A 24628-nucleotide genomic window follows, 5' to 3' on the forward strand; every position below is an offset into this window, starting at 1 on the left:
TTTGCCCACATGGGAGCATTGCCATCCAGAGTTTCCTATGTATTATAGAGGTGGAGTATCACAGCAGGATTCGATTCCTCAGCAGTAGAACATTACATCCATTAAGGCAGAGTTGAAATTGCACTACTTAGCCAGATGATGAAGCTATAGGCTTATTAGCAAAAAGCTGCTGACTCATAAATCAGTTTGCGAGATCATATCAAGCTGATACTTTGCTTCTTCTTTTTTCAGTTTATCATCAAAGATTAATCAGAGACCACATTCATATCGAAATCACTGCCTGTCCTCTCTTCAGTGGATCCCTTGACGAGTTGTGTTTGAAATGATAGAAGACGGTTGATGTGTTTTTTTGTAAATCACCACTAAAGGAGTAATGACGATATGAGCTCAGTCAGCTTTGTGAGCCTTCAGTCCAGACTATGGTGTGTTAAAAGAAAAGTTCGCTTTCTGGATCATATTCAAAGTAAATTGTGCACACTGCAGCAACACACACAAACTGAATAGATGAAACCGGGGGAAACCAGAAAACCTGTAGATCTACCTGGGATTAGTCCAGCTGGATAGATCTGACAGTGAAGTTCATTGCACAAGACTTTTGAGAATAAACCCAAAATTGGTCTTTTAATCAAAATATATAAAACATTTCCACATGTTAGATTTTAATATTTCAGCTACTAATTGTGTAAAAACTCTTTTCTGAAAGAAAAACTGCAGCAAAACGCTACCACGCACCCACATATCTCTTAGCAGCAACACCGCCGGGCTCCTGGCTTCGGCCTGGCCTTTCTTTACACCCTCCGTGGTACGAGCAAACCGTTCCGTGGACGAGCTTTGCTTCCAACGCGCGTTCACGCGATATTTTCGGGATGGGGCGGGCCAACGGGGAACATTTCCCGACGAGGAAACAGTTTCGGACGCAAGACCTCTGCTTCCACTAGGGATCCACGCAGCAGCAGTAGCGATATGGCTGATCATCACCGGACGGGACGGCGGTGTTTATAAGCGAAAGTTAACACAAATAATGACTTGCTACGGGCCAACAATGCACTCGTTCAGTCGACGGGACACTGTAACACGCAGTGCAACTCTGGGATAAGAGTAATTGGACTGGTAAGGAACAGCCTGGTGTATTTTACGGCAAAGTAGTTGGAGGAACTTGTCGCAGTGGATTCATCCCAGCGTGCTGGCCGGATTACCCCACACAAGTGGAACAATAGTCTCCTGCAGCAGAAACACTAGCAGGTCAGTGGCAGCCGTGTTTTTGTGTTTGTTTACGCTCGACCATGCCTCCTTTTGGACCCCGTGAATAACAATTTTGGGACAACCCCGATGGCCACGGTTGTCCTATCACCTGACATTGCAGGTGGAATTATTTTTCTGGCCATCAAAACGAATGTATTTGAATGGTTTTAACCGGACCACATTGCGTAATTGTGCGTGGGGATACTTTGCTCATCGCGGATCACGCTAGAAAACGTAATAACATTAAAGTGACACCGTGGCGAGTAAAAGTCGAAAGCCTAAATGGCGATGAGGGCACCACACACACCAATCTGAATTCCACTCCCCAGAGAAAAAATAGTTGGGATTTGGCAACGATCTCGGCGTCCTAACCTGAGTAAAACAGGCTCACACGCAAGGGCAGCCTCGGAAATAATCACAGCCCCATTTCCTCGGGAGTTTTTTTTTTTTAACCCGACGGGGAGGCTGTGTAACTTTTCTTTGCTCTGCTTGATTCTCCTCCTCCCGGATACTTGCGTCAGGAAAACACGGGGAGAGAGGGACTGACCGAATACGCAAAAGGCCCGGGAGGTGGAGGAATCTCTGCCAGCGAAGCCCGACCACAGCCAAGCTCCGCGTGTTTGGGTTCCGTGTCCCGCGGTAGTCGCCGTGCGGCCTCTCTGTCCGTCTGCGCTCCGCCCGCAGTCATGTCGAGATATCACACGGGATACCTTCAGGACCTCCGCTCGGCTGCCCGGTGCCGCTCTCTCTCGCGGTGTTATCGAGCCGTGTACTAACAGCTCTAAACAGACGGAGCGATTAACGCCGTCGGTAAATGCGCGTCTCCGAACACTTAGTGGGTTGAGGGGTATAATTTAGCGTTAAATTATTTATATGTCCGTCTCAGTGTGGGATGCTCGGATTGAAAATCCTGCGCATCAATCAGTTCCGGTGTCCTTGCAATGCGCCACTACGGATGTTCACTCTAATAATCCATGAACAGTGGCAACACACTCTATTTGTTATTATATTTACCTGTCTTAGTGAATTACACGACTCTGCTGTTAAGAGTAGCACACTACTTTAAACCTTATTTGTTTGTTTGTTTTGGCAAAGTAGTCCAGTTACTGTACGGTTACAATGGAAGCCTCTTCTTGAATGTCACCCTAGTCTGTTTGTACAGTGTATTTTTATTTATTTGTTTTTTAAGCGTCTCAGTGAGATTCAATATGTCTTTTGCAGTACTGTCTTAACTAGTAGTAATAATAGTAATGTAATATGTTGGGTCAATAATGTAGTATGTTAAATAATTGGCTCATTCAAGTGTTATTGTGTTCCAACTTTTCTGTCTTCATTTATTGTTAACCAACTCTATAACTAAATAACAGTGCAATACAGGTCACCGAAACGAACAGCGGACTTTTTATTCCCACGTTTTTGCCAATTCTCGTTTGTATTGTGCGATCGATTTCGTCCACAACGCCCCTCCTGAAATAAAGTTGTCCAAATCTTCCTGTGCGTTGTCTGAACCCCGTGAGCCAGGTCTGCCAGCAAGAGTCAGACATTATTCTTCCTCCTCCTCTCGCAGCTGAAAGTGGCATTTCAAATCTTTTTGCCCACCCGATTTGTTTTGAGTCTGCTCCTTCATTCATCCCATTTCCACGATTTCTTCCCCTCAGCCAGCTCTTAGAGATTTATGTAGGTTTAATGGTTCTTTTCAGGAAAATAGATTATTGCTTCGCGTTAGCTTTTTGTTTCTGTGGACGTGTGTAGTCGGGCAGATTTGTGGATTACTCATGCATCCTCGGGCCACTGTGCAAAATCAGTGTTTGGAATGCCAGTGAGTGCCCGTTCTGCTTTGCCACACTGCATGTGTGTGCATGCATGCGTATGATTCATGTGTCGTTGAACTGCAGAAGAACACGTATTTGTTTGTGATAATAAGGAAATGGCTGTGTCTGTGTATGTTTGTGTGGCTGTCTTATCTGTGCAGCCAGATAGTGAGTGCGTGTAACGGTACATAGATACTGAAAGGATCGGTTCTATAGGCCTATTCATTCCTTTGCCTCCTAAAGAGGCATAATTGGCAGAGGAATGCCAGAGCTGGCAGGGATTGCATGATGCAGTGCACTGTGGAGTCACAAGAACTGGATGACTGGAAGTTTCTAGAGCTGACATGAGCATGTTTTGAGAAAGTGTTGGCGTGTGCGACTGTGTGCGTGCGGCACAGTTGTGGATGGATGTGAATTCTTCGTCTCCTTCTTCTTGCCTTCACCTCAGGGACAGAAACTGCGGTTCCAGTCTCGGTCCGTAGCCTAGCAACCCAAATGTGTGTGTGTCTTGAATAAATCAGACTTCCTCCTCTCTGCTCCTCAGGGGTGTGTCAGTTCACCTCCAATTTACCACATCCATGCAACCGGCCCACACATGCATGCGGAAACACATGTGCACACGGTCACAGGCTGCTAAGAGACGCGGATGAATAACTTGGCACAACGACGGTCACATTGCTCTACTCCTTTCCTCATACCGCTGACCTCTGCTCTGTTGCCTCTGTCTCATTACCTGTGTTATGTTTCCTCGGCAAAACTGCTTGTGCTGTCTTTTTTAGATTCCTGGGAATGAGTGTGTCCTCTGTCAGCTGGAGTGCGTCCCTGCCTTAGAGGGAGTTGTGTATCAGAGTTGTTGGTGGTTTGTCAGGTGTCTGGTGAGTGTGGCCTGCACATGGCACAGCCTGCAGCCACATGTCCCGTCCCACTCGCTGATGTGCCTCCTCCACCAAGCGCTTCACGCTGCCACCCCCATCTGCGCCAGACAAGACTCAGCGAGCAATGCACATTCATGATGCTTATTCCCTTCTGACACCTTGGATAGCCCAGGCTTATAAGCTCCAAAATGTCCTCAAACTTTCTCAAACTTCGCTTACTGAATGCAGTTAACCTGCACAGAAGCAAACACTAGAGCTTGCAACAAATACTTAAACTTAGGGAAATATTAAGATCTCTAAAAGAAGGTGCTGCTGGCACATCTCAGTAAAAAGTTTTAAAAGATGAGAAGCTTAATCTATGTGGGAATAACTAAGTTATTGGTTATATATTGCCATAAAATGAATGCTATTTGGGCTGCTTTAGAATGGGGGAAATCTCAACCACATTACACACCGTACAGTGGTGCCCCAAAGTGATTCCCTCTATAAGATTCCCATTACTGTTTGTCCTAATTCAACACAGATAAGGCGAAGACCATGAAATTAGTTATTAGTATGAGTCTATGAGTGTTACCGATAACGCAGCCGTGAATTTATCTGGCTAATAACCAGAACATTGTATATCGACCGTTTTCCCATGATGTGACTCGCCTATTCCTGATAATTTGTGGGTGATCACCGCAAGGTTGTACGAGGAGAACTCAGTCTCCTCGTATGAGTGTCGGAACACATGCTAATGAGGGGGGAGGGAGGTTTTCTCCACAGTGATAATCCGTGTGATGGATGATATGAAACAAATGAGTTCTTTTTTTCTCTTTTGTTCCCCCTCTTTTTCTTTTTTTTTTAAATAAGGCTTTTCGTTTAAAGCTTATGTGCAGACCACATCCGATTGGGCTCATGCAAACCGGCCATGGATACTCTTCTGAGCACATCTTTTGCAGAGGAAAAAAAAAAAACAAGCCAGTTGTCCCGAGCAAGGATGTTTGAATTCCCTCGGAGCATTGGTCGTCTCTAATAGGCCTGAAAGACTGAGAGCCTGAAAGGATGAATGGCTTTTGTTGAAGCCTCCAAGCTGGGACACAAAGAGAGCGGCGGTGGGCGCAATGTGTATTTGTGTGCGCGGCTGTGTGTGCTAGTCAGCTCCGCGGCCCTTATGGGTTAGATGGAAGAGTCAGGAAGTGGAAGGGAGACAGAAATACTCTGCCTCAGGGCCAGCGAGGCAGAGTGCACGGGAGTAGGGTGAACAAAGTGACTCCCGCGCATAAATATACACGTACGCAAAGGCGCATATACTGTACTCATGGAGAGGCAGATCTTAAATGTCTGCTGCGGGGCACTCAAAACAATATGCCATGGAACGTTGAAAGGTTGCTGACGTTAAGAGGTGCACAACCTCGAATGCACATGGTCGGCTCACCAGTGAGAGTACAGAGCACTTTGCTGGGAAAACAACACGTGCTTTCCCTTCATTTCTTTGAAGGGTGGAATGTTTCCCTCTCCTGCAGCTACACATGTACTGTACAGGAGTTGAAAACAGGTTCGCATCATCTGAGTGGTTTAGTGGTTGTCACATGGACACTAGCGTACAGTTGGCTATTGTTTCATGAGCCATAAATATTACATTAAGACTTGAACCTTGATCTTCATCTCGACAGAATTCTGAGTAGAGATTCCACCTTAACCGAGTCCAGCTTAATAGCCACATAAGAAACGTCTGTTTGAATTCCCCTAAACATCAATCGGGATATTGTGTGGCTCTGCCTGCTGCGGCGTCTCAAATCTGTTGGAATTTTAACAGCTTTATTGACGATGCTCACTGGTGCCCGCACTGATTCTTGGATTGCTGAGATTTTTTTTGACATCGCACTGTTTTGCTACCATCATGTGTCTGAGGTTGACATCACATGATGTTAACCTGATATGGGACAAACGTGCAGACGTGCTGTATGTCCCCATTGAAAGGATATCAAGCACCGTCCCTCTCTGTCCCACTGAAAGTTCCTTCCTGTCTTACTTCGTGCCAGTGAATCTGAAATATACAGCAGGTGATTTTTTTTTGCGTGCGTGCAGCTGTTCTGTACATGTAGATGGGATTAATTCAAGGTATTTTGCTTTTCCATTATCTTAAAACTGACCAGCAGACACTCATTTTCTGCCACAGCACTAGAGCACTAAAATATTCCTTCGCAGCCCTTTGATTGGTGATGTAATCGCTCTCATGCTTCCGTGGCTTTTGTGTTCATGTCCTTCTTATTCTTTGTTCTTCGTAATCAGTCTTTATCAGCCTGTGACTCAACGTACTTTCCGCTCCGTGTGCCTCATACCTCGCGCGCTGTCACAAATGAGAATGCTTCAAACGTATGCAGTCTCACCTTTTTAGTCCCAACTCTCACTACTACATATTGTGCTGTTCCTACGTGTCCTGCTGCCTCTATGTGTCGGGTCTCTGCGCGACCTTGTGACGTCCCTTTTCTTCCCTATTTCTCACCTCTCCTCCTACAATTTCTGTCACCTCTGTCAAAACCTGACACTTTCGCTGCTTCTCTTTACTCGACTCTTCTTCCCTCCGTCTTTCCCCTTTGCTTTCATCCTCGCCCTCTGCTGCTGTTTGTCTGAATCCTTTCATCTCTTCCTCACCTGCCCTGAAACTCTCTCCTTCCTTGCCTGTCAAGCGTCGACGCGGTTGTCAGGCTCCCGATATTCGCAAATTGATATCAAACGCTATCCCTCTCAGTCCGATTAAAAAGTTCCTCCCTATCTGGGCCGGTCCGTCCCGGTTTTGCCCGCATAGAAGCAACAACTGTGTGTCAATCACAGCTCATCTGGGGCACCTCCGAGGCACTGCGGAGTCAGCCATTTACATTTTTTTTGTACATTTTACTTTGTTGTCCTCTTTCCCTTTCGTTCTGTTTGCCTCTCTGGGGTTGTGTCTCTCATGTTCTTTGTCTTTTATTCTGCCACGTTTGCACTTGGGATGCATAACAATGAGAACACACGCTGCGCGAGCAAACACAATCGTTGGGGACCCAAAGAGCTGCACAAAATGATCACAGTAATTTCACTGTACAATGAAGATAAATGTGCTAGCGTGCGTCTAGCTGTTAATGGCTTTGATGGGAACAATGGCCATGCGTGTGATGTTGGGGATGTGGGTTCTGCTGCTGCTGCTGCTGCTGATGATGATGTTGATGTTGATGTTGGTGGTTTCTGCCCCTTTAGGCCTTTGGGCCCCAGTGGTGCTGTTGAGAAGATGGACAGGATGAAGATAATCAAGCGGAGGCTGTCCATGTCTCTACGCAGCGCTCGGCCCGTCGATGACTCTCTGTCCGAACTTGCGGAGCAGATGGCGCTGGATGAGCCATCCACAGCTAGGGACAACGGTGAGACATGTGCACGAACACACGAGCACTTTTGCAAACGCCTTCACTTGTGCATGCTCCTTTTTTTTTTTTTTTAAACCTCACAGTTCACGGATCAGACTATGCCATTTTGCGCCGCAGATAGAGCTCAAAACAGAAGAAGCTTTAACCGCGGTGGCCGAGCTGTACGTGTCATTATGATGAAGTGTAATTGTGTCACCCCCATAACCTTCCTGGGAGTCGCACAGTTATTAGTTTGACTCCCAGCATCTGTTATGGCAAGTGTCTTACCACCGAGGAGCGGTTATTCGAGAGCTCCCGCTCTCTTCTCTGCCAGTTCAAGACCTCCCGCCGTCATTTGGAGCTTTTCGGCACACGAGAAAGCATTAACCGATGTAGTGTTTTGAAAGTGATGGTGCAGGTTGAGAGGGTCAAAACAGAGGTCACTCCTCATCAGTATGCATGGAGGTTATGGAAGTCATGGTGGCAGACATTACACGTTTATGTATTTTGAAAGATTTGATATAATGAAATTATTTATAGACGGTATTTTAAAAAGGCATGTGTTTTACTTCATAATGAATACTCTCTTAAAGGTATACAGACGTCTTTACCTCGTCATTACAAGACTTCACTGTTCACTACATCCGTTAATAACCACCACACGCCGAAAAGCAGAGCGTAGCTGGAAATGTACGCGAATTGCCGAAACTTAACACTATGTTATGTATCCACATGAGCAAATAAGAGCCTTATCTCATGCGAGTAAGAAAAGGAAAAGCAACGTCACTCTCTGAAACTTCTGGTGCCATCTGCTGGGCATCTTCTGGGATTGCAGCACTCACTGGTCTCACCCCGACGGTGAGTTCATGTGATCGTCTTTGCGTGTGTTTGCGTCCCGTTCCGGCACCAGTCTGAAACCAGGTCGGAACCTAGAGCGAGGGAGGTTGTCTCTGCTGCAGCGGATACGGTCTGCGTCACAGGGAATGAAGGAGAACATGAAAGGCCTCGGCGTTCAAACGTTGTTATTCCAGCCTCCGTGCGGCTGCATCTATACCTCCACCTTATTAATCCCTTCTATTTTTACATCCCTGTCTTTTGTCTCTAATAGCTCGAGCTTTGTCAGTTAATTTCCAGAGAGCGCAAGCAGCAGGGAGTGAGAGGAAAGTGGAGGAATTGATGTGGAGGATGAGGACAGGGACATTAAACTTTAACAGCTGCTCCACATTACCATCTTTTCTTGCCTTGGTCCCCGTGCTGTATCATCCTACTTCGCACATACACACACACACACACACACACGCACACACGCACGCACACACGTATATACGTATTAGTCAGAGTGTGAAAAGGGTGGTAAAAAATAATTCACACATCTTTCAAAGTGATAATGAGAAGTAATGTCGAGCCTGGCGCTGACCTCAGATCTGGGTTTACTTTTAGCAAGACTGTTAGGGAGTCATGTGAGGAATTTGGGGGAACATTAAACTCTATGCCATGAGAAATAGAAGCGGAGCTTCACAATACTAAGTGATTCGTAGGAATGACATATCATAGTGTCAAATTAGATGGTAGTGGGAAACGCGTTTTTTCCACAATAAATTTACCCCTAAATGATTCTTTACATGGATTCTTTATTGCGTGAGTGCTCCATACATTTAGATGGATTAGATTAAGGAAACCCATTTATTATTCTGCCACACCTAAAGCAGAATTATATCTGCGGACCTTATTTGTTTTTATTTTCGTCTGATCGCTCTCATACCTCCGTGGCTTTCGTGTGCACGTCTTTCTTATTCTCTGTTCCTCGTAATCAGTCTCTATCAGTCTGTGACTCATCGTAATTACCGCTCTGCATGCCTCATACCTCGCGCACTATCAACTTTTCTGATTTCTGTTTCCTCGTCCAGAGTGAACACTTCAACTGTGCGCAGTCCCACCTTTTTAAACTATCACTACTACATATTGTGCTGTTCCTACGTGTTCTGCTACCTCTGCGTGCCGGGTCTCTGTGTGACCTTGTGTTGTCTCTTTTTCCTCTTTCCCCTTTCCCCTCCTACAATTTCTGCCACCTCTGTCAAAATCTGCCACTTTCACTGCTTCCCTTTCCTCCCTTCCCTTTCCATTTTTTCTCATTTGGCTTTATCCTCATCCTTTCATTCTATGGTTTTGGCCCTTTTCTTCTGTTTTTGTCAAACTGCTGCCCATCCATCCATCTTTCTTCTCTTCCTCACCTTCTCTGCCTTCTATCCTGCCTGCACTCCCCCCTCCTCCTCCACGTCTGCGTTGTGTATCTCAGAGCCTGTGGTCGTGTGCGCCGTGCATCCTCCCGCCTCCCATAGTGCTCCCTCCTTCCTGCGTCAATATGCCGGTCATCTGGGCCGCACCGCCCTGCGCAGAGAGCTGGGTGGGGGGCTGGAAAGAGACAGAGCCTTCCTGAGCCTGCACAGAACCGGATCTCTTGGTACAGACGCACACACACAAACATTCACGCATGGACATGCATACAAGCACGCCGAGCGACATCACATTTTATGCTACTCTGTGCAAGCCATTTCACGTATTTATAAATAAAGTTACTGATTGAATTATCCAATTACAGTACTGTAACTGCTGCATGCACTGTAATGCCATCAGTAAGAAGCAGATAATGTAATCCCGACGAGGACAGTATGAATGTGGTTGGTTCCACAGGTCTATTTTTACTTTGAGACTTCTTATTGCTAAAGAAATGTGGGTAAAGCAAACCTACTCCCTCCTACAGGGACTCACTGACTTAATCGCCTGTGTTGTAAGATTGCTGTCTTTGCTGCCTCCGTGTGCCACCAGTTCAGTAAAAGCATGTCTGTGGCTTGCCGACGCTGTATTTACCGAGAAACACATAATATTCATTTGTTTATTTTTATGTGTTTTTCCCTTCTGATCAGAATGTCAGGCTTGAGCAATTTGAGCAATGCTGCCACCTGTGGGCGGAAACCTTTCACACTGGTGTCAGGTAGATGCCAACTTATCATGAGGGGTGTGTGTGTGCGTGCGCGCATCATGTAAGTCCCTCATGTATGGTCTTCACCCATTATGAGGCAGTATTTACCTACATTACTTGGCTATCTAAGTGGCTTGGCTAAATTTACAGTGAATGTGAAAGGATAAAACTCTAATGACCTTAATCCAACATACGCGCAGCGCGAGCACACGTGCACACGCTCGCACACAATCACTTTTTCCCCTCTGCCCGCATTATGTAATGTGGTCTGCGGTTAGACGGATCCCGGTAATCTCATTTCCCACTGTGGCAGAACGGCTTATATCAGGAGCAGTGGGGCAGGATGCATCGAGGAGGAGGAGAAAGTTGAGGATGGATGGAAAGAGAGGAGCAGAAGATAATGAAGCTGGAGATGGACTTGGAATGAAGCTGAGCCAAGAAAACTGTGGGAGATTTATGAGGGGCCGAAGGACAGAGACGGAGAAATTTGAAATATGCCTGAAGGGGGGTAGACAAAGTAGCATCAGAGCGCTCCACAATGGCTCCTCCAGGAATCATATTGGCTTTGTGTCCCGCGAGTCCTCGGCTGAGTGAACTCCAGATAGACAAGGCTCCTTGCATCCATTCGACTCTAGCTGAAGAGAACTAGTCTCATAACTGGGGCTTACAGTTCACTGCCATCCTGCAAGCTGGGAATACGATAAGCATGTTTGGATAAAACGTAAATGATCCCCGTGAGGAAATAGATATTGAAGCTTAGGGATGGGTATCGTTTGTGCATTTTCTGTACTACTGCTCATGCGATTCCTGAGTTTTGGTTCGCATTACAAAATGGAAAGCTTTCAATACCTTGCTTTGACAAGTAACCTTTAGAGAGAGAAGAAAAGCCAGTGAGCTTTAAAGTTAAACCTTATCTCAAAGGCAGTGCAAAACTTTCAGAACTTGGTGGGTTTTGATAATTGACACCGGAAAAGGGTTGGGCTTCTCTTCAGCCCTCCAGCCATGGATGTACTATCTGTAGTGCTGTACAGCTAGTAAGATGGGACAATGCCAAAACTAAATACTCTCCCATTAAAAAATGAAACAGTGCCCTCTCTGGGGCACATGTTTAGTTTGGCCATTCTAGGTTAATGTGACAACATGGTGGCACAACATGGTTGGCACCATGGAAGAAGATCCCCTGCTCCTTGTGTAGAGGTAATTATTCACCAAAAGAATATATTATGAATATTAATCCATTCCATCCCATTTCTGCTAATGGAGCATCCTAAAGTGGAGTTTATGCCTCTGCAGAACTAAAGGGTGTAACCTACGCACATATTTCTACTTCCTGCTTCACATTCGAGAAATTAACGAAACTTCGCAGAAAATGAGCCTCACAAATGTTTGCGTCTTGTGTTCCATGTTTATTGATCCAAAACAAGATGGAGAAGCAGCCGGACATACTAAAGCGAAAGCATGCTACCACCAAGCAGAGCGGTCACAGCTCTTGTGGTTGTGTAGTTACATGTCTGGGGAGGTGCACGTCAGGCTATGTGCAGAGTCTGAGCCTAAGCCTAAAGCGTCTGTTGATTGTTCATGCTCGTCCTTCAAAGTCATTTGCAGGCCCAGACACACTAAACCGACTAACTCGACAGCCAACAACAGTGGTGTGGGGGTAAGCACTGACGCCTCAGGTGTGAGCGTGGATGGCTGTGTCTCTCTGTGTTAGCCCTGTGATAGACTGGTGACCTGTCCAGGTACCCTGCCTCTTGCCTAATGACAGATGGGATAGACTTCAGCCTGCACTGGTTTACTAAAAGCTGAACAGCCAATCAGACTGATCTCCCTAACCAACTTCTGTTTCCACTGCTGGTTCAATATGATGCCGAATCACCTGAAACGCCCCAGTCGGTACTTTTACATCAGAACATGAGAAATCTGAGAGTGTTTACTGACATATTTTATCATTAAAAGTTAAAATTGTCACTGCTCTCTTGTCGACAGACCTGGTAAAGGTTTGTTTAGCTCTGATGACGGAGTGCCGGTTAAACATGCGACTGTACCAGTAGTATTCCTGCAGATTGATACTCTGGCAGGGTGACTTCATTCCTTGAAATCCAACCAGCTGTGTTTCTGAGCTCAGAAATGCCCCAAAAAGGACATTGCATGTCCGAGAACCTAAAATAGATGCCACTCTATTATTAAAATCTTGATAAGGTGTAGTTTGAAATGTTAAGAGGTACGTTGTGCGTGTGCGTGAGTGCGTTTCTCTCTGGTCGGTCGCGCTGACTCACTGTGTGCCACTCAGCAGTCGGAGCACGTTGCAGCCTTTAATGGAGCGACATGATGATGCAATCTCTCTTTCCTGCTGCACTAAAGAGATTACCCACCCTTTCTCTGTCTCTCACTTTCTCCTGATGTGTGTGTGTGTGTGTGTGTGTGTATATATATATATATATATTAACTTTCTCAATTCATCAATGCGCTGTTACTTGGTTTTACAGCCTGTGTACATTAGAGATGTTTGGTCAGTAGCCAGAGGAATATTACAGGTCTGCGATTCAGTTGTTGCTAACTGGGCCAACACCCACTCCCCCTACACCGTACTTAACAGTCAGCAAAGATGAGCGGCGCACTTTCCATTTTTGCCTTTCACCATTACCTCATCCCTAGCTCATCCGTCCTCCGAGAGTAACTGTAGTTACACTACTGAGGATTAGCCGGCCCTCCTGTCTGCTGCTGGGAAAGAAGGACTCCGCCGAAAGCTGCCTACTTTTCTCGAAACCCCCCTCGCACGCTGCTATTTCAGATACTGTCACAGATGTCTCTCCTCCTTCTTTTCTCCCCTCGGTCTCTCGATCTGCCTTTTTCTCTCTACATACATCACCACACTATATTTAACCTCCAGATAAAACCAGAACGGGCCGAAGATAAAAGATGGTAATCTTTTCCAACCGCCCCTTATCTTTCCCGGTGCATTGTTCTCCATGAGAGAGCACGTCTTTGCCAGGGATTTAATGTAATGCATTAACACTGCATTAATCGCTCTCCTTCGCACCCCATACTCTCGGCCATCCATTTGCTCACTCTCAGATTGGATTTAATAACAACGATGCAGTGGACTCCTTTTATGCAGTTGGGCTCAGCCTTTCGGGAAGCTTGCTGTTGCACTGGCTAATGCTTGAGGCGAAGAGGCTGGTGGCTTCCAGAGGGATGCAGGCTATAGGGTGGGGTGAAATGTTGGGGACCAGCATAAATGCAGCCGGTTGCAGGAGTGCAGGAGGCACTCTGTAGATCCCAGTAATTGAATAATAAGATTCTTCAGATGCAGATAAAAGGTTTAGAGGTAATTACTGCAGTCTAAATTCTCTCATCCCCCACCCCTATGAGCGTGTTTCTCTATGCATGCATGCTCCTCAGGGATGTTATGCACTTTGATGTTTATTGTCTCGCAAGTCTTGAGGCAGAAAGTGGTATTTGTGGTTTAAAAAAAATTAGACTGGTAAGTTGTGCGGAGGTGGCTGCAAAGCAGGAATAGAAATCCTTGATGTGTACAGCAGCTCTTGTGAATATTAAACAACAGGGAGACAGTGATGGGCGAAAGGCTGAGTGGGGAGCTTTTGTCCTTGACCGTGGAGCCCGTGGATTCATCAGTCTACATCAATGCGTCTAAGTTGGTGCACTGTAAATGGCGCTGGATGCAGAGTACATCTCATTTAGGCTTTAGCGACAGTGAATTATGCGTGCATCCTTGATGATGTTTATAACATGTTTGCAATTCCAAGTATTTGCAATACGGTGCATCCAGGTGTGCAAGTAGTCTTCAAGTTACGTGCACCGGTTATTGACACGTTGGGTGTGTGAGCTTCTCTGCATGGATCATGTTTCATTGAGGTTAGCCAATTATTGACATGAAGGGAGAGGTGAAGACTTATCTCACGTTCCTCAAAAACATCCAAGGAAGAACCTTTCGAAGTACTCATCCTTGAGAACGTTATTTAATTTTTTGTCTGGCTGACATTTTCAATTAAATCGCTTTCCGAAACATTCATGTTCTCTGAAGATGTCTTCTGACATTGGTTTCTGTGGTGCTAGGTTCACTGTTCCATAGGAAACCCAGAGGGAAATGTGCATTCACAGACACGTAAAAAAAAATAATAAAAATGATGATGACAGTCAACACCCTGATAGCAGGAAGCATGTTTCTCAAATATCAAGGCCCATTGAAATACATGCTTGAATGAAGCAGCTATTTCCAGTGGCAGAATGAGGTATACCATACCATACTAATGAACGCTTAAAAATATTAAATCTCAAAAAAATATTAATATTAAATATTTTAAAAAAGTATTAAATTTCACCAAACTAAAAGTACAGGTTTAACAAAATGTACTCAAAGTAAACTTATTGATGATGCAGAAAAGCCACCATACATCTTTCGTATGATTTATAATTATAATTTCTACCCTGATCAGGCATAATTCACTTCTGGTGTTATTCACTTCTCCTGTCAGTGGTTTTAATGTTGTGGCTGATCATCGTGTTAATAAGATAATAAGAATAACATTAGCACCAGTTGGATAGTTACTTAGTTATTTATATTTAAGGCTGTCAATAGATATTTAATCGCGATTAATCGCATAAGTTCTATAGTTAATGCGTTGAGTAGCGGTTTATAGTTTATATTGTATGTGACCAGTTTATATTATACTTAAATCTGGATAATTCTTCTGTGAAGAAATATAGCACAGTATACCTCATTATAAAATAGTGGGATACAAGTAATAAGAATTTGAAATACTCAAGTAAAGTACTAAACTTCAAAAGTTTAATCTGTTATGCAGTATAACCTCCAATAACCTGGTGGTTCGACAAATGCAGTTACCACAAAACAGCCACTCGCTTCAAGATAGATCCTTTCATTACTTAAATTTTGAAGAAAGGCAGTTTTACTTTTAAACATAGCGGTTACACTACACAACACTGTAGAAAAAAAATCACTTTAGATGGTTGTATTTCCTCCCCCCAAAGCCAATGTTGTGCGTTTTATCTTGATAGAAGTTTTGGACTTGTACTGATGTGTCAACTGCGGGCGACTGCAGGCGTGACAGGGGCATGTATGTGAGTAATGCAATACCTGTATGTGCAGGGGCATGTGAAGGGGTGTTTGTGTGTATGTGTGCTTTCCTTGTGTTGAGCATGCATGTGCCTGTACTTCACGTCCACGGGGAAGGAGGAGGAGGAGGAGGAGGAAGAATGGAGGCGATTGGAGCGAGGATGCCAGAGGCTTCACTCAAAAGGGTTTCATTTTCTGCGCTGGAGAGTGATGAGGACAAGGATGCAGGGGGGCGGAGAAGCGGGACGGAGCACGAGAAGGAGAAGGCAAACGAGATAGGGCGATAGAGATGGAGCGTAAGAAAGCAGAAAACGTTGTCATCGGCTCATGAATAGGAAGAGGGGATGGCTGCACTGATATTCAACACCATCTCTGGACCCAGACAGAGATGGGAAGAACGAGGGAGGAGGGAGCTATGGGGGGGGATCACATGAGAGGGAGGGGAGTAATAGCAAGGTGAAGGGAGGCAGCAACACTGAAAGCACTGATAGGGGCGCAGGAGGGAAGGAGGGAGTAATCGAGAGAAAGAGAGAGAGAGAGTGAGAGAGGGGAGTGGAAAGAATGAGAGGAGCACAGCAGCCTGAATGGAGTGGAGTGCAGAGTAACAGTGGAAGATCAGGCAGGACAAAGGGAAGAGATCTATCAAAGAAGGAGAAAACCATCCGGAAAAAGAAAAGACTGGAATAGATGTGAAGGACGGTAATTCTGGGAGGCGGCGAGGAAGGATAAAACTGAAATTGAAGAAAGTGTTTGTTTTGTTTCTTTTTGCCACTGGGAGCTGTACCCTTGCGTCGTGACTCTTTGCACGTGTTTGCGTGCCCGTGTCCAGAAGGTGCAGGCGAAAGACTGAACACCTGTAATTCTGAGATGACAGGTTGTAACAGTTTTTTGTTTTTAGCTCGCACGCGTTGTGACTGTCTCTGCAGCATTTTTGCCTACCTGCTCCGCGTTTGACCTTCCTTAGTCAGCAGGTAGAGTGTGACTGCGGAGAGAGAGAGAGGGAGAAAAAGAAGGGAAACAAGACGAGGTGGAGAGAGGGAGCGCCTACAGAAAAACACAGAAGGAGAGAGAGAGAGTGTTAAAGTGGAGTAGCAGCCAGGGGAGTTGTTGCATTGTGATTGGTGTGCCTGCGCCGTCTGCACTATCCTCGCAATGCAAGACGTGTTCTCTACTGCATCAGGCGTCTCCGGCGGTACAGGGCAAGCCTGACTACTCGATTTTAACCAGAAAGGTCGGACCCTTAATCAGCCTGCAGCTCCTTAAACCTGGATGCCGTCCAGACTGGTTGACTAGACGCAGTAACTGAACGGGAGTCGCGTCAACTTCTTGAAGGTCCCCCCCTTTTCTTCTGATTTTTGTTCATTTTTTTCAGTAGATTTTTAAATGTTAGTTTTATGAATCCTCTGGATAAAATGGATACGTCAGATAACCCCCAAGGGCTGCCCGCTCGTGCTCCCAGGGTGGGAGACGCTAAGACCGGGGAAGCTAGAATGGGAGAGGGGATGAGAGACACCCCACTGAGGCTGTCACCTTTCCGTATGCTTCGAGTGCTGGACTCGTGCCGTCCTCCTGGAAACCGTATTGGTGAGTCTCATCAGCACTGATCCTCCATTTCTACAGGTCCGAGAATATGCTGATCAGATTTTCTTGCAGAATAGTTGTATTCCTATTGCATCCACTCATCTATATAACCTGATTAACCGTAAAGTGTATGCGTATCTTTACCGCCGAATCTGCTGATTGGGCAAGTTTTCAATCTTAAACGTATCAGACTCTGATTTCCTTGGCTGGTTTAATGATGAGAGAAGCACCATGCTGGCCCATGTGGGTTTATCTACAGGGATCCCATGAATTCCTTGGAGACGCGTAGATTCCTACAAGTTCTTCTCCATTTACTTGTCAGCATGATGACTTCAGTAACTCTGTTCATGCAGCTTGGACTGAATTCAGACATTGTGCTGTCCTGGCCTTAAAAATAGTTTGAGAACTCCTGGCCTTACTGCGAAAAAAGAAAAGTTCAAAGCCTATTGTAATAATAGTCGGTAATGTGGATGTGGATAGCGGTTATGAATTCTACCAGTACACCCTTGAGCAACTCACTGAAATCAGCGTCTGGCCTTATCAACCGAGGGCTTACGGCCAGAAATCCCAATATTTCCGCCTCTCTTTGAAGGACGCTTTAGACTAATTTTTTCTTTGAACATCCTCTCCTCTGGCTTTTCTTTTTTTTTTTTTTTTAAGTTCTGCTCTCATGTGCTGGAGATGAATTTCCAGGTGTTTCCAAGTGGAAGTCATGCAGAGCTGGGTGAGGTAAGGCTTGCCCACTCACTTTTCCAGACTCACTAGCAGGGAGTCAGCAACCCTAACTAGGCCAGGCCGGCTTCACACGGGGAGGCAGTGGTAGCTCTTGACATTTGCTGTCTGCTCCTTTATGGAAGTAGAACAGAAAGAACCTGCAGGAGACTGGAGAATAAGGTTTTTTTGCGCGAGTGAGACTGCACTTTCACAAGTGTCATGGACCGAAAAATGCACGCACTGCACGTTTTGGCGTTGTGTTATTTGTTTTGGGTCCCAGGTGATGGAATTTTCCCTCCCGGGCCTACAGGTCGTCTCGTCACACTCACCCACATCTGCTCGACTGTTTACGCAAACAGACAGGACGAGGACCTCTGAGAAAGTGAGAAGCGCCTGTGATATAATGACGAGCACTGGATATTCACTCGTCGCGAGTGTGTCGTGTTGCGCGTGCATTCTGTCAGTATGTAAAGGACCTGGATCAGTTTCCCCCAGACTCCGGTGTCAGTTACCTTGAGTTTAATGTTACGCCATCGGGGCTGTGAGGGTTGATTCCCGATTCCTGAAATGACAAGTGATGTCTCATTTTTCTTACCAAGGTTTTAACTCCCCGTATCCTTGTGTCTGGCTTCGGGGCCACCGGCTTTACATCAGACTCGGAGATGGAAGCGACTGCGGAGTGGTTTACTAAGCATTTTCACAGATGGGTTGTGTTTTGCTAATGAGCGTATGCTGTTGTAGTCAACAGATAGACCATTGGATGAATGAAGGCTAAAATTATCCATGGATGTTTTCACAGGTAGTCAACAGTTTGCGTAAATGTGAAGATTTTTAACAGTTAAAATATTTTTTTGGCTTCTCCGTAAGAGGACTTATACTATTAAACTAAACCTATACTGTACATTCATGACAAATATATTCAGGCTTATGTATGAGGAAAAAACAAAAACATGAGCTGAATTCAACTGTGTTTATTGACAACAGCAGTTGGTTGATTCAGAATCACTTTGACATTATTATGGTTCTGTGAGTTGCAGAAAGCTGGGTGGGAAATGTGGAGTTTAAGCATAAGTTTTGAAAAGTGACTGTCTGAAATTAGAAGTGGCCCAAAATCACTCTGCCATCTCCAACAAGTTTAAAGTTTTTATGTTCACGTAAGTATACCCTGTAAAACCATAATGACATTTTAGAATAATGAGCCATAATTTTGTGGTTTAAAATGACCTTTCATTTATTGGTACAAGGAACCACTGTGACATTTGTTTTACGTTATACAAGACAACTATAAGGTTTTTGTTCATGCTTACAGAGTCTCTATTCCATTTTTTCCATTTTTTCAACCCTGAGAGAGATTGTACATCATCTGGGCCAAATTCAAAACCTACATGAAAAAAAAAATACATACAAATTAATTAGATGTGTCATAGCTAACAGATAGCACACCATAATAAATACCTTTACCTTTCCAGATCTCAGTTGTTACACCACATGGCCGAGGTGTTACATTCACTCAGGGGACTTATTTTCCGTTCCACTTCATTACTTCTTCCGACAAATGCCACAAAACCGTCCTCCCCCTCAATCTCCCAACCTCCCCCTATGTGTCCCTGCTTCGCTGATGGTGGCTGTTGTGAGGATAAACAGTAGACGATGGTATGTGAGGGGAAAATGTTAACCCATGTTGGAAGGGCGCTTTTTGCCAGTCTCTTTAGCCCTGCAAACACGAGGAAAACAAGCACGCACAGATGCTCACACATACTGTATGAGCTGCACATGACCCAGACTCTGGAGCTGAAAGCCAACGCGAGACCCTTCCCCCACGTTAACTCACACACACACACACACACACACACACACACACACACACCATTGAACGAGGCGGTCCTTTCTTCTGCACTGTGACTCATTAATCAGATGGATTCTGGGGAGGATGAAGGTGTGTGTGTGTGTGGGGGGGGGGGGTGGTTGGCAGCCAGAGATGAGAAAGCTCCCATTGCATGCAGGGTGATATTGATCTCTGAGTACCTCGTCTCACCAATGGCATTTTATACACTCTCAGTTAACACCCCTGCATGGTTGGTGGTACAATCCATCATCTGCGGGGTTGGGACTCTTTTATGGCTTTTCTCTGACAAGTGAATGAAATTTAAGAAAGACAAATTGGTGCGTCTTCCCCCATAGAGAGAATGTAACAACAGACGAGGAGAAGATAGGGCAAAACTAAAAAAAGTTTGAAAAACCTGCTTTGGAATAAAGAATCCCTTTTAAAGATAAATGTAAAATATGAATACTCACTTGGACTTGGCCAGTTCAGTGAGTACGTTTTCTCATAATAACCGTCCACCTCTGTGTCTTATAGGTATCGTCCATGAAAATGTGAAGATGGGTTCAGATGGAGAGAGCGACCAGGCATCCGGGACGTCTTCTGATGAGGTCCAGAGTCCAGTGAGGGTCCGAATGAGGAACAACCACCATCGGCGCATCTCCAATGAGGTACTGGAGACTTGGATACAAACGCACCTCACATGCTGCGCTTATGCATCTATCTGGGTTAAAAGACAACACAACTCTATCCCGAAAAAATTTATGTGTTTGCTATTTACTACACGCTGTAAAGGGAATTCTATGTATAGAATTAAGAAGTGTGTCAGATTTTACCACTTGACTAATGAATTAGGCAAGCTCATATATCAGCGTTGACTCGTTGCTGACACACTGCCACCGTTGAACGCTGCATGCGGGCTGATAACTCACAAGAAAATGCATAAAAGAAATGCCAAACTTGTACTGAGGCAATTTAAAATAAGCCGTGTTTCCACAGCATTAATTTTCCCCAGGGAGTCATGGGGACCTTTGGCGTTTTCACTGCAGGAACGGAAATCTAGTTCAGGATGTGGGGAAATAATTTTGCCCCCTAAAAGTCACCGCTCAGAGGGTTTTAACATTCAAAAGCATGTGAACTTTAGGGTGGGCCTTGTAGCACTGACCATTTCTAATATGTTGAGTACACACGGCCACTCTCCACTGTAGCTCACTTTACTTTCCTTTAGGAGCTTCTTTTTTCGACTAAATGACCCCATTTTCAAGAGCAACACAACATGTATCTCCTCATTGTATAGTCTTCTGCATTACTTCCTCCTGCTGGAGTTGGGGAGGTTGCTGTAGAGTCCATAGACTATACATAAACACACGTCCCCCCATTGGCCAAACTAACGCTAGTTCTCTGTGGTCATGGGTTGTGCCATCTTGTGAGTTTAGAGTCAGAGTCTCCAAGAGTGGAGCCATATACAGTCTATGGACTCTACAGCACCTCTCCCAACCCCACCAGGTGGACGTAATGCAGAGCTATACAATGAGGAGATTCACACGCGTTTTCGCTTAATTTATAATGTGCTCTACTCTACCAGTTACAGCAAAAAAAAAAAAAAAATGCTGGATTGTACACTGTACTTATTTTTTTCCAACTCTCACAATACGGAACCACTTCACAGATCAGTAGACAAGGCAACTTGTAGTCACCGTAATGTCACATCCTGTTTCTGTAGCGTCAAATAATTAAACTAAAATGAAACTTATCAGAAAAATTGACACTTAAGTATACACTTTTATATTAACTAGTATATTAACTACCTAAAATGACAAACCATCCTTGAAAAAAAAAAAACTGACGTGGACTTTAGTTTTTTATTTTGGCCCAAGTCCCATCCATTAACATGGAGGAGGTGAATCTTATGACCTATACTGCAGCCATACACCAGGGGGAGCTCTACGTGATTTGGCTTGAGGAGCAGTTCTGCCATCCATCTTTATTTACAGTCTATGGTTCAGTCACATGCAAAGATGACATGTAAAAATAGCTGCCACCTTTTTTTATGTCAGCTGAATCATTTGCTTAGGTTTCTCTGGTCTTCAGGCTGCGCTAGACGCACAAATAACCAGCTGTTGTCACACAGTTTTATTTCCTTGATCCTGGAACTAAAAGTTCTGTGTACTTTAAATGTTAATTCACGGGTATTTTGCCCACCAGAGCTTCAACTGCAAAATGTCCTCTCCTCATTCATGCACATGCAGTTCATTCTAACGTGTAGCCTTCTAAATATGCTTTTTTCTGTTTTAATCTGTGTAATGTGCAAATGCAGACAACGATATGGCGCTATATGCCATGATAGGCTGTACTGTATATGGTCAGTAAAGAACAATGTCCGACACAGACCTGGTGCCCGAGTTTCACTTTTAATATTCTGTAAGCTGCCTGTCTACATAAGTGCACCCATGCTATCTGTGCACAGATAGGACTTGCTCTCTGATACTTTACCACATCCCAGACTATGTGCTCATATCTCAGCCAGTCTGTGTGTCCGTCCTGTTTGAAGGAGTTGCAGAGTGATGAGCGCAGCAGTATTAAGGGGAAGTGCCTCTGGTCACACAACCTCTGACTGCTGCGAAGAGTGGAGGGGACTAATTTAGACCATGTTTACCAGAAGGAGATGGAGAAGGGGAAGTGTGGGAGAGGGTAGTCATGGATGTAGGAATAATTATTGCTAAGACAAAGAAAAGGAAGATCCAGAGGAATGGGGCTGGGGAAAGAGAAAGATGAGGAAGAGAATAGGAGGAAGGAGAGGTGGAGGGCAAAGTAATGGTGGGAGTGAAGACAGTGCTTTCCTCTCCACATCCCTCTATTCACCCCTTCCCCCCATCTGCCTGTCTCCCCTCAGGAATCTGTCCATTCCTCTCTCCTCTGTTCCTGCTTTCCCCCTCCTCCTCTTTTTTTTCTCCCTCATCCTCCTCCTCCTCTCCGTGAGCATGTGGACCTCTACCACAGTGCCAGCCCTCTCTGTTTCGCTATCAGTGCGTGTGCAGTCATGTGTCAGGTCAGAGACATGCATCGTTGAGTGTGTGAGTGCGTACAAAAACACGTTTAAGGAGGACAATGAGGGAGCTACTAGATCTGTTCTGCATTGTGAGTACGGGAACGCGCGTGTGTGTGTGTGTGTCGGTCTCAGCCAGTGAATGAGAGGGCATGAGTGTCAGTGTCTTTGTGAACTTGTGTCCATTGTTACACTCAGAAACAGTATGGACAGTGAGGTTGTGTGGAGCTCTGTTGTTTTTGGTGTTTGGAGGTCATTTGTATCATGAATGGAACATAATGTGAAATCTCGTGGAAAGTTTAAGGGAACTATTTCTCTTATGCATATTACATTACTCTTGAATGCACCTTTAGCATGTGGTTGTGTGTTTTTTTTGTATTATGCTGTTTAAACTACACCTAGAAGAATGTAACAAAGAGTGTGATTGTGGCTTATTTTTGTTTATGCTCATTCTTGCAGAGCGTTTCTTGATGTTTTCACGCTGTATATTTTGAGACAGACTCAGTGCAGTCTGCCACCGTATTTAGTCATATATGGTTTATGTGTAACAGCGCATGTTGTGATGTGAGACGGGAAGCTCGGATAAAACCGTTACAGGCGTAAAATCCCTCGTCTTTGATCTTTAGGCGTACACACACTACTCTATACTGCCACTATCGTTCACATGTTCACACACAAATCCTTCACACATCGAACACACACACACACACACACAATGTAGGACTGTGGGACCGGGCCAGCCAACCACCGCTGCCATGGAAACAATGTGTGATTGGCACCTTGCCGATGAACGTGTTTTACGCAGATAGCATATAGGTGCAGTGCATTGTGGGAAACGAGTCTTGCGACTTGTATTGAAGCAATGGCTAGAAGGTGAAAGGTACCACAGCAGTTGTGGGGTAGTAACAATAACACAACACAAGTATAAGATGAGGTTTATTCCATGTTCTGAGTTGGAAATTAAGTCTTGGCATAGTCAGTCTACGACAGTTGGCAGAAACGTAGAAGAAAGAATATCAAACGCAATAACACGATGAGCTTGTAAGTTGCATAGCCAAGTTTTATGCTGTAAATGGCAAATTCATCTAATAATAAATCATGAGTCATTCACAGCAGCACGTGGCACCTGGAGATCAGAAAAATGTTTGAATTCACAGCCAGGAGAAACAGACGGGGAAAGCTGAGCACCGGGTCACTAAAATGTCAGAGCATCCAAAGCAATTGACTGTTTGACTGTTTATTATACTATTGCAGTTGTTAAAGGTTTATAGTCGTCATCTCGCAGCTGTTCATGTCGCACCACATTTAAAGGACACATGCGTGTGTGTTAATGTTATCAATATGTACGGAAAACTCCCGTTCAAAAATGTCAGATGGTTTCATTTTCCAATTTCGTGTGCTCATAAGCTTCTTTCTGTCTCCCTGTTCTCTTCTTTTTCAGGACATAAACAAACGCTTGTCTCTCCCAGCTGACATCAGGCTACCGGAGGGCTACTTGGAGAAGTTTGCCATGAACAGCCCTCCCTTTGACAAACCCATGAGCCGCAGGCTACGACGCGCATCACTGGTCAGTAGTCGGTGCCGTTTGTGCGCGTGTATTTGCATCCGTGTGTTCTCTGCCTGCACACTCTTGTCAGTTCAACTGGGTGTGTGTGCGCCGCTCTTTTCGGGTTGGCTTTGTTTGAAAACAAAAGTAATATGAACTTTCGGTGTCTTTGTGCTCAGCCGAAATGGTTGACGAAGGCCATTGTATCATGTGACACACGCACACAGAGCAGCCACTCAAACGCAAGCTCGCTCTAAACACACACTGAGTTATGCTATAGCGCTCACAATGGCTCAGTAGGGGGATGAATGATAAATTTTGTATTGTGTATGCAGGCGAAGAGCATTGTGGGTATGAAAGAAAAAAAGTAAGAGAGGTATTCATGAATATGCAGCATGTTCCTTTATGCCTCTTGGTTGCTCAAGTACTCCTGTTCTTTCACTTGGTTTTTATTTAGCTCACACTTACTCTTTTGGTTCTGCCGTCACTTAAATTTTCAAGTCGTTCTTCATGTACGACTGAAAAAAAAAAAAGAAGAGCAATGCTCTTTG

General features: G+C 44.9%; 1 protein-coding gene across 6 annotated transcripts in view; it reads left to right on the forward strand.

Moving 5' to 3' along the window:
- The first annotated feature begins 887 nt into the window (after positions 1-887).
- Positions 888-24628, forward strand: part of LOC125007291 (cyclin-dependent kinase 17-like) — a 37481-nt gene continuing 13740 nt past the window's right edge. For 2 of the 6 annotated variants that reach the window (XR_007112673.1, XM_047584020.1), the window contains exons 1-5: positions 888-1242; positions 7148-7308; positions 9587-9751; positions 20023-20156; positions 23973-24098. Coding sequence is in view for 5 of the 6 variants with exons in the window: in XM_047584020.1 (XP_047439976.1) it covers positions 7179-7308; positions 9587-9751; positions 20023-20156; positions 23973-24098 (555 nt within the window). In the remaining variant the exon portion in view is untranslated. Of the gene's footprint in view, positions 1243-7147; positions 7309-9586; positions 9752-15847; positions 16953-20022; positions 20157-23972; positions 24099-24628 lie in introns of those variants that run through there. The other 4 variants (XM_047584030.1, XM_047584047.1, XM_047584055.1 and 1 more) reach the window with 4 other exon arrangements.

Source organism: Mugil cephalus, chromosome 1 (genome assembly GCF_022458985.1).
Source record: "Mugil cephalus isolate CIBA_MC_2020 chromosome 1, CIBA_Mcephalus_1.1, whole genome shotgun sequence".
Taxonomy (NCBI): Eukaryota; Metazoa; Chordata; class Actinopteri; order Mugiliformes; family Mugilidae; genus Mugil; species Mugil cephalus.